Source organism: Rhinichthys klamathensis, unplaced genomic scaffold (assembly GCF_029890125.1).
Source record: "Rhinichthys klamathensis goyatoka isolate OS25496 unplaced genomic scaffold, OSU_Roscu_1.1 h1tg000602l_1, whole genome shotgun sequence".
Taxonomy (NCBI): domain Eukaryota; kingdom Metazoa; phylum Chordata; class Actinopteri; order Cypriniformes; family Leuciscidae; genus Rhinichthys; species Rhinichthys klamathensis.
The window spans coordinates 357,501-373,445 of NW_026607057.1; the positions used below are offsets into that span (position 1 = coordinate 357,501).

At 37.9% G+C, this 15,945-nt stretch overlaps 1 protein-coding gene across 1 annotated transcript in view; it reads right to left on the minus strand.

Annotated features, from left to right (window-relative positions):
• LOC130075748 (solute carrier family 22 member 23) overlaps nt 1–12,789 on the minus strand; it is a 23,877-nt gene extending 11,088 nt beyond the window's left edge. Inside the window, exons 1-4 of the mRNA XM_056240516.1 lie at nt 12,681–12,789; nt 11,139–11,293; nt 2,593–2,761; nt 1–24 (exon numbers count right to left, since the gene is read on the minus strand). The exon at nt 1–24 is cut by the window's left edge and continues 104 nt beyond it. Coding sequence (XP_056096491.1) covers nt 1–24; nt 2,593–2,761; nt 11,139–11,293; nt 12,681–12,700 — 368 coding nt within the window. The 5' untranslated portion in view covers nt 12,701–12,789. The remainder of the gene's footprint in view (nt 25–2,592; nt 2,762–11,138; nt 11,294–12,680) is intronic.
• Between the last annotated feature and the right edge of the window lie 3,156 nt (nt 12,790–15,945).

Consider the following 15,945-nt stretch of genomic DNA (forward strand, 5'->3'; position numbering starts at 1 on the left):
CAGCGCAGGGATTCGGGGAACATCCTGACACGAGAAGCGCAGCGTTAGTTCTGTCATCACACCGTTTATCTTCTCGCTAACACTTACTTTACAATCACGTTCATTAGTTCATGTGTTTACTAACATGAGCAACACGTGTGTTACAGTATTGATTCATCTTTATTAATGTTAGTTAATAAAAATACAGCTTTTGTTCATGTTAGTATGTTAACAAATACAAGCTTTGATTTTAATAACTAGAATTTGAATAAGGTGCAAAAGTTCATTTATTTCAGTAATTCGACTTAAAAGGTGAAACTAATATATTATATAGACTCATTACATGCAAAGTGAGATATTTCAAGCCTTTATTTGTTATAATTGTGATGATTATGGCGTACAGCTTCAATTCAATATTTAATATTCTACTTTTGAATTTGGGGTTTTCATAAGCTGTAAGCCATAATCATCATTAACATTATAACAAATAAAGGCTTGAAATATCTCACTTTGCATGTAATGAGTCTATATAATATATTAGTTTCACCTTTTAAGTTGAATTACTGAAATAAATGAACTTTTACACTTTTGCACTTTTTCGAGTTTCACCTGTATGTAAATTAGTATTAACTATTATTAATAAATGCTGTAGAAGTATTGTTCATTCTTAGCTCATGTTAACTAAGATAGTTACTGTAACTAATGAACTTATTGTAAAGCGTTCCCGTCTTCTTTTTATGTGTTGTTTCAGGATGGTTACATTTGAAATAGATTATAGACTAGCATAAAAAAAATATATATAAAAAAGATATGGCACAGCAATTAATGCAAACACTTACAGAAAACAAAACACTACTAAAGTATGTAGAGAAATTGTGGTCTGAAAATACATGCACAAAACAAAGTGGAATACAGTTCTGCATCTAGATATCAACTTTACTTGCGATTAAAAAATGTAATGGTGAAATTCACCAAACCTAGTTATTACCCAGCTAACAAATATAGCGGTGAGAATAAGACTAACACACACGCTTTAAAACTGTCCACTCATGCCGGCATGATGAAACTCAGTGTATTTATTAGTTTCCATATCAACACTATATAGAGAAAAAAATTGCCAAAATTAACAAATCTTTACAAATTTATTTAACCATAGCAAAAGTAATTTCTTATGTTAATTTTTATTTTTTTTAATTTTTATTAGACAAATCTGATGTTGTTTTTAATCTTATATCTGTTATTTAACAGTTGAGAGAGTTCTTTAATGCTGATGTAACAGCAGAACACACTCACATGGTTTAAACCCCCAGTTGTGCAGGCGGGGCATGTTGTCACACAGTGTTACAATTATTAGAACTATGATATTCTATTCTATACTTGAAATAAAAACCATATAATTGTACTAGACGTGTGTGAAATTAATGTGGGAAAAAATGAATTCTCTGAACCCGAAGTGGATTCACACGGATCGCTGTCCCCTGTGTTCTAACAACCTTTTGCCAACGTTATAAAACCGTTCCTTCTGAATGTTCTCGGAACGTTTAAACCGCCGGTTTTTTAAATGTAAAGGAAACATTCCATTTCATCATTCTTCAAACAAATTCGGAATGTTACTTTTAAATGTTTGAATGAACATTCCGAAACAAGTAGCAACATTTAAAAACACTACCGTACATCAAACTAAACGCTCAGGCAAAAACATTCCATGAATGATAATAATAATAATAATAATAATAAAATTGTCATTGCAGTGATACAACGAAATTACATTCGAACATCAATCGACAGTGCAATTTCATGAAGTACAAGAGATCAACAATAGCATATTTTGTATATGATAATGATATTTTTGACAATGATATTTTTAAAGCACACATTAATAAAGACCAGATAACTTTAAACAAGTGTTTTATTAATAACGTTTGCTCTTAACTTTGAGAGAACCTTAATGTTCTGAGAACGTTCTTCCTCATAAACTGGATTTTATTTCCACGCATTGCAGTCGGAAAATAAAAGTTTATTTTTTATTAAAGGGATACTCCACTTTTTTTGGAAATAGGCTCATTTTACAACTCCCCCAGAGTTAAACTGTTGAGTTTTACCGTTTTTGAATCCATTCAGCCGATCTCCGGTTCTGGCGGTACCACTTTTAGCATAGCTTAGCATACATCATTGAAGTGGACAAGATCATTAGCATTTCTAAAAAAAAAAAGATCAACACAACGGAACTATTTTCAGGCGCTGCATTTTTTACATTTTTACAACTTTACATTTTCCGTCGGTCTTAGTGCACGATGTAACTACAGAAGAGTCAAGTTTTAAATAGGAAAAATATCGAAACTCTTTGGTCATTTCTTTTTTAGAAATGCTAATGATCTTGTCCACTTCAATGATGTATGCTAAGCTATGCTAAAAGTGGTACCGCCAGAACCGGAGATCGGCTGAATGGATTCAAAAACGGTAAAACTCAACAGTTTAACTCTGGGGGAGTTGTAAAATGAGCCTATTTCCAAAAAAAGTGGAGTATCCCTTTAAATAATACCTTAGTTTTTTGTGTTGCATGCACTGGTAGGAGAACCGAACTAGTGTGTCTGTGCTTTATGAGAGTCTTACCAGACGTACGGCAGCATGAGCACAAATGGAGCGATGATTACAATCTGAAGAATCTGCCAATCACGGCACAGCGCCGCCAAACCGGGCATCAGCATCTGCCCGCCCACGATGATCAGACTGGCGATCATGGTCATGGAGAAACGCCATTTGGGCAAACACAACTCAATCCCTGGGAGACGGAGAGATCACCACAGGATCAAAACACCACACTTCAAGTCATGAACTCATAAATGGACAATTCTTGTTCTTTATGGAATATCGTGCACATGATTATTTTTGTTAACTTCATGTTCCTCGTAATCTTGAATCAGAATAACTTCCCCTCCCTGCGAGGGCGGGGCAACCTGTCACTCACATGAGATCAGCCAATAGAGAGCCTAAGCCCCTCCCCTCCGCTTCCGGCTCATTTCGGAAAAAATATGTATGGTAGTCAATGGCGAGAGACAACTTATCTTTTTATTCCGTCTGAACTGTGCCCTGAATTACACATATGATGTTTGTCAATTTAAAAGATAATTCTGAAAGTCAAAAAGTCGCAGTTTGTCATAAAACAGAAGAGTAACATTTAGTTTTATGTGAAAATCGCTCAATGAACTACATCTCCCGGGAAGCGAAACAACGAGCGAGATCCGCTGCTCATGTGTGTGCAGTCTGGTACAAAACACTCGATGACGGCGTAACGTTACGATTATAACGCAAGACTATAGAAACAATGACAGACGTTAGCTTCAGTAAAGTTAGCTTCAGTAAAGTTAGCTTCAGTAAAGTTAGCATCAGTAAAGTTAGCTTCAGTAAAGTTAGCTTCAGCAAAGTTAGCGTCAGTAAAGTTAGCTTCAGTAAAGTTAGCGTCAGTAAAGTTAGCTTCAGCAAAGTTAGCGTCAGTACAGTTAGCTTCAGCAAAGTTAGCTTCAGTAAAGTTAGCTTCAGTAAAGTTAGCTTCAGTAAAGTTAGCTTCAGTAAAGTTGGCTTCAGTAAAGTTAACGTCAATAAGGTTAGTTTCAGTAAAGTTAGCTTCAGTAAAGTTAGCGTCAGTAAGGTTAGCTTCAGTAAAGTTAGCTTCAGTACAGTTAGCTTCAGTAAAGTTAGCTTCAGTAAAGTTAGCTTTGAAGAGGCAAGGGTCATCATATCTGGTCCTGGGTCTTATAACTGTTACCCCCTAACAGTTTCAGTTCAGTAAAGTTAGCTTCAGTAAAGTTAGCTTCAGTAATGGTAGCTTCAGTAAAGTTAGCTTCAGTAAAGTTTGCTTCAGTAAAGGTAGCTTCAGTAAAGTTTGCTTCAGTAAAGTTAGCTTCAGTAATGGTAGCTTCAGTAAAGTTAGCTTCAGTAAAGTTAGCTTCAGTAAAGGTAGCTTCAGTAAAGTTAGCTTCAGTAAAGTTAGCTTCAGTAAAGGTTGCTTCAGTAAAGTTTGCTTCAGTAAAGTTAGCTTCAGTAAAGTTAGCTTCAGTAAAGTTTGCTTCAGTAAAGGTAGCTTCAGTAAAGTTTGCTTCAGTAAAGTTAGCTTCAGTAATGGTAGCTTCAGTAAAGTTAGCTTCAGTAAAGGTAGCTTCAGTAAAGTTAGCTTCAGTAATGGTAGCTTCAGTAAAGTTAGCTTCAGTAATGGTAGCTTCAGTAAAGTTAGCTTCAGTAAAGTTAGCTTCAGTAAAGTTAGCTTCAGTAAAGGTAGCTTCAGTAAAGTTAGCTTCAGTAAAGTTAGCTTCAGTAAAGGTTGCTTCAGTAAAGTTAGCTTCAGTAAAGTTAGCTTCAGTAAAGGTTGCTTCAGTAAAGTTAGCTTCAGTAAAGTTAGCTTCAGTAAAGTTAGCTTCAGTAAAGGTTGCTTCAGTAAAGTTAGCTTCAGTAAAACTAGCTTCAGTAAAACTAGCTTCAGTAAAGTTAGCTTCAGTAAAGTTAGCTTCAGTAAAACTAGCTTCAGTAAAGTTAGCTTCAGTAAAGTTAGCTTCAGTAAAGTTAGCTTCATTCATTGAGAGAAAATGTGCGCCTTTGGGGTTTGTAGTCTTTGTAATTACGTATTTTCACAGTCTTATACCTCAACAGTTTTACATCAAACTGCGACTTTCTTGACTTTAAAATGTATCATTTAAATTGACAAACATCATGTGTGTAATTCAGGGCACAATTCGAACAAGATCAAAATATTTGTTGTCTCTCGCCATTGACTACCATACAATATTTTTCCGAAATAAGGGCCCATGGTGGTCGACCGGAAGGGGAGGGGCTTAGGCTCTCTATAGCAAAACACAACCATCCAATCAATTCCTCAAGAACAAAATCAAGCCCCGCCCACATTTGTTTTTGTTACAGATGCCGTTTCTCTCGGATATTCGTCACAATAGAGGAGAAAAGACCAGCACAACTTTTGTTTCACGCCGACTTAAAAAAAAAAAACCCAGGAGATCCATTCTATATTAGATTTGATATATTTATATATTAAAAAAATTATGTAGTAAATTGTATCTTTATCATTACAAATGTGTAAAAACACAAATATATTTAAATGTATAATTCAATAGAAATGACATTTAAAGTATATTTTTGATTACTATAAATACTTCTCGGTACATTCATCAAAGACAATAAATTACGAAAAATGACATATAAAGATGTACTTAAAGAGACAGTTCACCCAAAAATGACAATTCTGTCATCATTTACTCACCCTCAAGTTGTTCCAAACCTGTATAAATGTCTTTCGTTTATTGAACACAAAGGAGGATATTTAATTTAAAAAAATTGTAACCAAACAGTTGATGGACACCGGATTTTTTTTTTCATACTATGGAAGTCAACGGTGCCCCACAACCGTTTTCTTACTGTAATTTTTACTGTATTTCTGATCAAATTAAATGCAGCCTTTGTAAGTGTCGAGAAGAGACCACAGTGTAACATTATACTCCAACATGTGTGTGTCTATGTGTGAGTAACTCATTAATTTTGCTCTTCAAGTTGTCCAAATAAACACTCAACAGATCAATGTGTCGTCAAGAGTGGATATTAAACAAAGAAGATATGCTGGTTATTCTGAAGATGCATTTAATTTTTTCACCTGATTTGAGGCCAAACACCATAAAATATATTTTATGAAGGTGAAAATCGAATTAACGTTATGGCTCCCTTTGTAAATCATTATGATATCCATTATAAACAAAAAGCTTTTGAGAAAATTGTGCGCTGTAAAGCATCAGACTTCAAATGTCATCGGAGTCTGAGCGAAGCAGAAAGTGGCTCCATTAAAGTAAATTAATGAACTGGCGATTGAACAAACACACACACACACACACACACACACACACACACACACACACACACACACACACACACACACACACACACACACACACACACACACACACACACACACACACACACACACACACACACACACACACACACACACACACACACACACACACACACCTTCCCCCGGCCTCTGTAAAAGCTACTTAATCAGCATCACTTAATGTCTGCTCATCAGAAAACCGCTTTCTAAAGCACACAGAGAATTAAACCGTGTGCTTAAAGGAGAACTGGGCTTACAGCGACGCTTTCACCCCCGAATCAAAATAATATGCATGAAATTATATTTTGCATAAAGAAAATAAAGACTACTTTAAGGTTTTATACATGTCAGATATTTTAGTTCTTTATTTTTCTTAATGTATAATTAAATGTATAATTTAATTTAATTTTTTTCATTAAAAAATATAAATATACTAAAAAATATATGTTTTTATATATTCATGAAACGGCTAACGGTCCTTTACATGCAATCTGCAAGCAATCACATCATTACCACATGACACAATCTGATTGGCTCTGCTGATCCTGCAAGCCAATAAGCTTGAAAGAAAGGAGAATCGAATTAAACTTGTAGGAAACCAATCAATTCATTTGCAAATTTATTTTAGACAGTCAGCACAATCAATCCTTTTACACATCTAGCTTTGAAACGGCTACTGTTTTCTCTTTACAAAATATCATAATTTATACTTATTGAAAAAAAAAAACGTAATCATTTGAAGTACATTTATCTAAAAAATAAATCACACAATACAATTATAAAATGAGAAAAAAAGAAAAAGAAAAAAAAACACAAAAAAAACTAACAATAATATAAATATTAATGAAATGGCAAGAAACTGTTTGGTAATTTGGTACATCACGGGTTAACACAGTAACACAACTCCATGGAAAACAAGACAAGAAGGGAAAAACAAAACCAAACACAAACAACGATCAGTATGAAGAAAAATATATTTTTATCAGTATAAGAGAAAAAAACAAAAACAAAGCCATGATTTAAGTAAGGAGGCGGCAATGGCATTTCGTCACTCTATTAATCTCTACTCAATTTAGACAGTCACAATCAATCTTACAGGCGAAACTGTAAGCAAATCATTTGTGATGATTATGGCTTACAGCTTATATTAAGCCCAAATTCAAAATTAGAATATTGTGAAAAGGTTTTCATAAGCTGTAATCCATAATCATCACAAATATTACAAATAAAGGCTTGAAATATCTCACTTTGCATGTAATGAGTCTATATAATATATTAGTTTCACCTTTTAAGTTGAATTACTGAAATAAATGAACTTTTGCACGATATTCAAATTTTTCGAGTTTCACCTGTATACACTCCTCAAAAAAAATAAAAGGTAAATAGACTTGTTTTAAAGAAACCCGGCCTCGACCATTCTGAGATGGCCAATTATAGACCACATTTGCATCTTTCATTCCTCTCAAAGCTGCTTGAGAAAGTGTTCGCTGCTCACCTTCAGAACTATTTGTCATCACACAACCTTTATGAATGCTTCCAGTCAGGTTTCTGCACTTCTCTGCGTTGTGAATGATCTTCAAGTCGGGCTCATCTGCACTTTAATTCTCCTTGACATCTCTGCTGCATTTGACACCATTTCTCACAGTATTCTCATCTCTCGACTCTCTTGCTCTTGGTATTTCTGGAACTCCTGTTCTGGTTCATTTCCTACTTGTCTGACCATCAGCTTTACATTTCTAAGTCCACTTCGGCCCCGGTCTCACACGGTGTGCCACAGGGCTCTGTTCTTGGACCTTTACTCTTCGATTTTTGAGACATAAGTGTACATTGAATCGATTTTCCATGTCTAAAGACGTTTCCATTTTCAACACCAAATACAGGCAAATCCACGGCCACCTAACAGGCGTTAGGCCGAGCGTAAAGAGGCGCTTGAGACGCACAAGTCAGCGATATTCCTGATGATTTACTGGCGTGAAGTTTCAGCACAATGACAAACAGGAGCGCAACATTCAGGGATTGAGATTAACACCTCGACCCGCCAGATGCGCGTACAAATGAACTTTGGCGGGAAACGCTGTGGAATCACGAGCCAATCTGGCGTTTCTGTGTTTACTCACTTTGCTGGGGAAGTTCGTGTAAGACAAATCTGCGCGGATTTAGCGCAAATACGCAACTCGTGATCCTTATGATGTATTAAATACAGCGTATCGCAGAATCTGCGCATTTCTGGCTTACTTGAACACACACACACGTCACTACGCAACAAATAACGGCGCGCTTGTTCACTTGCATTGAAGTAATAGCGAATATTAAAAAGCATTTGGTGAACAGAAAAGACATTGTTATTTTCCAGCATCCGACATGTTCTGTGTGCTGTGTTGATGTAGTGTAACAGCGCAGCGTTTCTGGGTTGTGCGTCACACGCATCACACACACATATGACCAGCGTCGGCCAATAGTGAGCCTGCGTGTGACGTACACCAGAAGCGCTGCGCTGTTACACTACGAGAACTCACTCGAGGCCCACAGAGAAGAAGATGAAGAGTTGAATAAAGTCGTTGTTTTTGTGTGTTTTTTTGCGCACAGAAAGTATTCTCGCCGCTTGATAAACTTAAGGTTGAGCCGCTGTCGTCACTCGGACTATTTTAACGATGTCTTTAATAACTTTCTGTTCCGGCAAGTTTCAATTACAATAGAAGCCTATGGAGGAGTGAGACAGCTCTCAGATTTAATCACAAATATCTTCATTTGTGTCCCGAAGATGAAGGAAAGTCTGACGGGGTTGAACAACACGAGGGAGAGTCATTACTGACAGAGTTTACATGTTTGGGTGAACTATCCCTTTAATAAGCTCCAATATATCCAGGACTCGCAGTCGGGTCCTCACACATACCAAGAAATCCTCCCACATTACTCAGTTTTATGCAGATTACATTAGCTACGTTTCCTTGTGCAATACAAGGAACTTCTCATCACATTGAAAGCCCTTCATGGTCTCGCTCCCCTGTATATTTCTGACCTCATTCAATTATCTGCACTCCTGGGTCCTCTCAATCTGGGCTATATATACACACTGCCAGAGAAACTTAGGGATCGGAACGATTTTTTATGTTTTTAAAAGAAGTCTCTTCTGCTCACTAAGGCTGCATTTATTTGATTAAAAATACAACAACAAAACCCAGAAATATTGTGAAATATTATTACAATTTAAAACAGTTCTATGTGAATATATAGTAAAGTGTAATTTATTCCTGTGATCAAAGCTGAATTTTCAGCATCATTACTCCAGTCTTCAGTGTCACATGATCCTTCAGAAATCACTCTAATATGAGGATCTGATGCTCAAGAAACATTAATGCTTATTATCAGTGTTGAAAACAGTTGTGTACAATTCTTTTCAGGATTCTTTGATGAATAGAAAGGTCAAAAGAGCAGTATTTATCTGAAATAGAAAGCTTTTGTAACATTAATTGCTACCGTTCAAAAGTTTGGGGTCAGTAAGAATTTTTATTAAATTTTTTGGGGGAAATAAATAAAATAAATTAACACTTTTATTCATCAAGGATCAATTTAATTGATCAAAAGTTTCAGTAAAGACATTTATAATGTTACAAAAGATTCTGTTTCAGATAAATGCTGTTCTTTTGACCTTTCTATTCATCAAAAAATCCTGATTTTTTTTTTTACACAACTGTTTTCAACATTAATAATGAATGTTTCTTGAGCATCAGATCCTCATATTAGAGTGATTTCTGAAGGATCATGTGACACTGAAGACTGGAGTAATGATGCTGAAAATTCAGCTTTGATCACAGGAATAAATTATATAATCACATAGAAAACAGCTGTTTTAAATAGTAAAAATATTTCACAATTTTTACTGTTTTCTTTGTATTTTAATCAAATAAATGCAGCCTTGGTGAGCAGAAGAGACTTCTTTTAAAAACATACAAAACCTTACGCGATCCAAACCTTTTGACTGGTAGTGTACATATACACTCACCGGCCACTTTATTAGGTACCCCATGCTAGTAACGGGTTGGACCCCCTTTTGCCTTCAGAACTGCCTCAATTCTTCGTGGCATAGATTCAACAAGGTGCTGGAAGCATTCCTCAGGGAGTTTGGTCCATATTGACATGATGGCATCACACAGTTGCCGCAGATTTGTCGGCTGCACATCCATGATGCGAATCTCCCGTTCCACCACATCCCAAAGATGCTCTATTGGGTTGAGATCTGGTGACTGTGGAGGCCATTTTAGTACAGTGAACTCATTGTCATGTTCAAGAAACCAATTTGAAATGATTAGAGCTTTGTGACATGGTGGAAGTAGCCATCAGAGGATGGGTACATGGTGGCCATAAAGGGATGGACATGGTCAGAAACAATGCTCAGGTAGGCCGTGGCATTTAAACGATGCCCAATTGGCACTAAGGGGCCTAAAGTGTGCCAGGAAAACATCCCCCACACCATTACACCACCACCACCAGCCTGCACAGTGGTAACAAGGCATGATGGTTCCATGTTCTCATTCTGTTTACGCCAAATTCTGACTCTACCATCTGAATGTCTCAACAGAAATCGAGACTCATCAGACCAGGCAACATTTTTCCAGTCTTCAACTGTTCAATTTTGGTGAGCTCTTGCAAATTGTAGCCTCTTTTTCCTATTTGTAGTGGAGATGAGTGGTACCCGGTGGAGTCTTCTGCTGTTGTAGCCCATCCGCCTCAAGGTTGTGCGTGTTGTGGCTTCACAAATGCTTTGCTGCATACCTCGGTTGTAACGAGTGGTTATTTCAGTCACTGTTGCCCTTCTATCAGCTCGAACCAGTCTGGCCATTCTCCTCTGACCTCTGGCATCAACAAGGCATTTCCGCCCACAGAACTGCCGCTCACTGGATGTTTTTTCTTTTTCGGACCATTCTCTGTAAACCCTAGAGATGGTTGTGCGTGAAAATCCCAGTAGATTAGCAGTTTCTGAAATACTCAGACCAGCCCTTCTGGCACCAACAATCATGCCACGTTCAAAGTCACTCAAATCACCTTTCTTCCCCATACTGATGCTCGGTTTGAACTGCAGGAGATTGTCTTGACCATGTCTACATGCCTAAATGCACTGAGTTGCCGCCATGTGATTGGCTGCTTAGAAATTAAGTGTTAACGAGCAGTTGGACAGGTGTACCTAATAAAGTGGCCGGTGAGTGTATATATATATATATATATATAGATGTAGAAACCTCAAGCAAAAGAAAGCGAAGGGAATCACACTCACTCAGGACATAAAGGGTCAGTCTGATGGCCGCCAGACAGAATCCTTCGAAGAAGCGCAGCGTGCTGAACATGGCCATATCCACGGAGAACGCCACGGCTAACCCGAACACCAGCACCGACAGCACCGACACCAGCAGAACTGGGATACGGCCCAACCTGACAGGGTTTACAGTCAGAGTTATGAATATATACAGTCAGGGCTAGACATTAACACCCGCCAACCCGCCAAATGCGTGTGGATTTCAGCGTTGGCGTGTAATGGGAATTTTATATACATTTTTCAATTGTAGTCTTTTAAAAAGGCATCTGAAATAATAAACTAAGTGCAATCTAGTGTTGGCAGACTTTTCGATACACATTGATACTGAATCTGAAACTCTTCCGCAGAATAGACGCAAAAGACACCAGCTCTCGCTCTCTAATCTCTCCGACAGCGAGTGACACACACCAGCCCTTTACTCACTCGTTTCATTTGCTCCGGATGAATATTGTTGGCGTTACAGGGCTTGAATCTGGCGAGGGATTGTGTGTATTGAGCACAATTTTACTCACACCCAAAGTGCAGCAGTATATTGGCTATATAACACAGTATAATGGGTCCGTGCGTCAGGTCTTAAAGTGACAGTAGCCTAATATACCGGCTGCCAAATTATGAGATGCTATTAAAAATATCTATATGGTATTATTCCCCTATGGTATCGGTGTATAAATTGTGGCCAGTGAAGATGCGGAGTGGCTCGTAACTTTGGAAAACCACTCGCCACAGTGGCTGGAGAGCAAAAAAGTGAATGTCAAGCCCTGGGTACAGTATATATTAGGGCTGGGCAAAAAAATCGATTCTCATCGACTTTTTCCCCATATTTATTTATCGATCACCCAAAAGCCAGTATTAGTTTTCCTCCACTGTTCATAGGCTTGCATGTTACATCTAATGCTCTGAGAGTTTATGTGTGTTTTATCTTAAACATAATGTAACCTGATCGTGTTTGATCAAGGCATGCGACTGTCTGACTCGTCCAATTTTCAACATTAATTTTTCATCTTGCATCAAAATCCTGTCTATTCATTGTATGCATTTGAAATATAGAGTTGGCTTCTGTTTAAATGTACCTAAAATGTACCTTTCTTTTTATTAATTAACCACTTGTAAACTTACAGGTGAAACTCGAATTGAAAACCCCAAAGTCAAAATTAGAATATTGTGAAAAGGTTTTCATATCTGTAAGCCATAATCATCACAATTATAACAAATAAAGGCTTGAAATATCTCACTTTGCATGTAATGAGTCTATATAATATATTAGTTTCACCTTTTAAGTTGAATTACTGAAATAAATGAACTTTTGCACAATATTCTAATTTTTCGAGTTTCACCTGTATGTTCACTGTTCTTTTTTATAAATATAGGATTTGTATTAAATCTATATTCAGTCGAATCGAGAGCTTGCAAATGGAAATCGAATTGAAACATCTGAATGGATAGCCAGCCTATAGTGTGTATACGACCGTAACCATCATAGATGCTGCATGCTGGGTAACGCACCAGTCTGCCATCGCTCCCATCAGCAAGTACCCGAAGATGGACCCGACCAACAGAGAGAACTTGGCGATGTGAACCTTCCACTCTCCGTCACACACCAGCGTCCACTGCAAACAAAACACACAGATCGAGACACAAACATCACAAACCACAATTCCCAACATTCCTCACATCATCACAGTTTATTCACTATAGTGGTGATCAAATATGAGCAGAACTCAGTGGATATTTGACTGGTTTTGTCCGTCCTTCTGTTAGACTCTCACACTAGCCTGGGAAAACCCAGACAACTTCCGGCAAATTTAGATTTGCTCTGAAAGTTAGTCTGGCGAAGAGCTCATTCAAGCCCATTTCCAATCCGCCGAAATCGAGGCACCAATCAGAAGCGTTGGGGCGGGCTTTACACGATGACGACAGCGCTGGGATTTTGAAGCAGATTTTGTAGCCTACATTACAAAGATGGACGCCGCCGTCGAACATCACTCGTTCCAATCAGCTATCGCGTCTGTTTTAAGCCATTTGAACGTTTCCTTTTAGTTAAAAACCGAGAAAGAACAACACTCGGAGATGTGTCTCCGCCGCTCTGCATACGTCATCTCCTTCATCGCTCTGATTGGGTTTAGGTCTATCCGCGACGTCCGTTGGTGACGCCCCTCTGGAAATGATTTGTCTATGACGCTTTGCCAGACCATAACTCAGTTACAACTGACAATGCTCTGGTTTTAACCAGGCTACTCTCACACATGAATTATGTTGAATATCTGTCAGCTGTTAAATGTAACTACACAATTAGATAATACCAGTTTAGCTCAACCAGTGACCAATACTGTAGAAAATGTCTAACCTCCCAACTCAAAATTTTCTAGTGACTGGTCAAGATCTAATTTTATCCATTTGCAGAATTTCACTTGGGCCAATTGAAAAATGTAGATGTGAACAGTCACTAGAAAAGCTTTGGGTTGGGAGGTTAGACATTTTTTACAGTGAAGCAATTACGGGTGTAACAATATATCGCAATACAAAAATGCAACAATACGTATCGTGGATAGTGACAATATCGTGAATAGTTCCCCCAAAATAAAAAATTACTGTGTGAGAAAAAAGTTTTCAGAGTTTTAGTGTCAGTACTACATTAAACTACTATATATAATGTTGAATATAATGTATAATAATGCAATGGGGGAATGATGATGCCAAATGTCTGTTACCAGTAAAAAGTGCATTTATTTTAAATATATCTAGTCAGTGACAGATATCAAGCATTCGTTTAAAATAATAATTCAGTATTTTCAGCTTCAGAATCATGAATATTGTTATTCTGGTGTCTCTATTGCCTGTGCTTTGGGTTTCAGCACCAAGTCCAAGATATTCATTTACACACACAATATCAAAGTTAGCATTTTAACCAACAGTACTTTTTTGTAAACCTTTTATCATGTCTTGGGAGTATCGCAATAATATCGTATCGTGATATGTGTCGAATCATGACGTGAGGGAATCGTTACAGCGCTAGAAGCAATGCTTCGTAAAAATGTGCATTAGCAATTACAGAAAACACACTTCAGCAAAACACGATCAGCTCAAAGTGGAGGAATAATTTTTTGGGTGTAATATGTCACATTTTAATTTATTTAGCTCTCCTCACTTACATAAATGAACTATAGTGTCCTACATTAATTAATTAATATGAATCTTAGTTGATTATTGGCTATTAGAGCTGGTTTGGTTGCTGAGACAGAGACATATACATACACTAATATACGATATCATATCATAGCACATGTATATGATGTAGTGGTAGCCTATATGAGCTGATATTACACGAGCCAAGCTGTGGTTTCTGAGAGATGAACTCGTTTCATCTTCACTCATTAGTGCGTAGAGATTAGAGATCATGTATTTGGCTTCGGGAACTCTCCTAATCTACTCCAGTAAAACAATTCTGGAGGATGACACACACATTTTTTTTGTGTGCTTCTGACGCCTATGATGTCACAATGCAACATCTTGATGCAAACTATAATTAATTTCTTGGTATTTGATTTCCAGATGGAAAACGATTGAGAAACCCCAACGTAAGAAAGTAAAACACAAGAAGGGCCTAAAATATCAAAGGCATCCCGACTCGCTCCGCATTTAAAGGACATTGTGTGTCTGACATTGAAACGTGACAAATGTGATTATAAATTGACCGATACACATAAAAAGTGAGTAAAGGATCCTCTATCCTGCAGTGTGTGTGTGTGTGTGTGTGTGTGTGTGTGTGTGTGTGTGTCATCCTCAACAGCAAACGGCCCAGAACGCTTCATTAGCATTTGTTTACATGAATGAACCTCTTTAACACACACTTAGTAAAGACTAGACTATCGGTGTGAGAAACACACACACACACACACACACACACTCTCACACACACACACACACACAGTAAAGACTAGACTATCGGTGTGAGAAACACACACACACACACACACACACACACACAGTAAAGGACTAGACTATTGGTGTGAGAAACACACACACCCACACGCACGCACGCACACACACACACACACACACACACACACAGTAAAGACTAGACTATTGGTGTGAGAAACACACACACCCACACGCACGCACGCACCACACACACACACACACACACACACAGTAAAGACTAGACTATCGGTGTGAGAAACACACAGTGACACACACTCTCTCTCTCACACACACACACACACACCACACACACACACACACACACACGCACACACACACAGTAAAGACTAGACTATCAGTGTTAGAAACACACACACACACAGTGACACACACACACACACAGTGACACACACTCTCTCTCTCACACACACACACACACACAGTAAAGACTAGACTATCGGTGTGAGAAACACACATACACAGACACACACACACACACACACACACACACACAGTGACACACACACACACACACACACACACACACAGTAAAGACTAGACTATCGGTGTTAGAAACACACACACAGTGACACACACACACACACACACACACACAGTGACACACACTCTCTCTCTCACACACACAAACACACACACACAGTAAAGACTAGATTATCGGTGTGAGAAACACACATACACAGACACACACACACACACACACAGTGACACACACACACACACACACACACACACAGTAAAGACTAGACTATCGGTGTGGAGAAACACACACAATGACACACACACACACACACACAGTAAAGACTAGACTATCGGTGTGAGAAACACACAC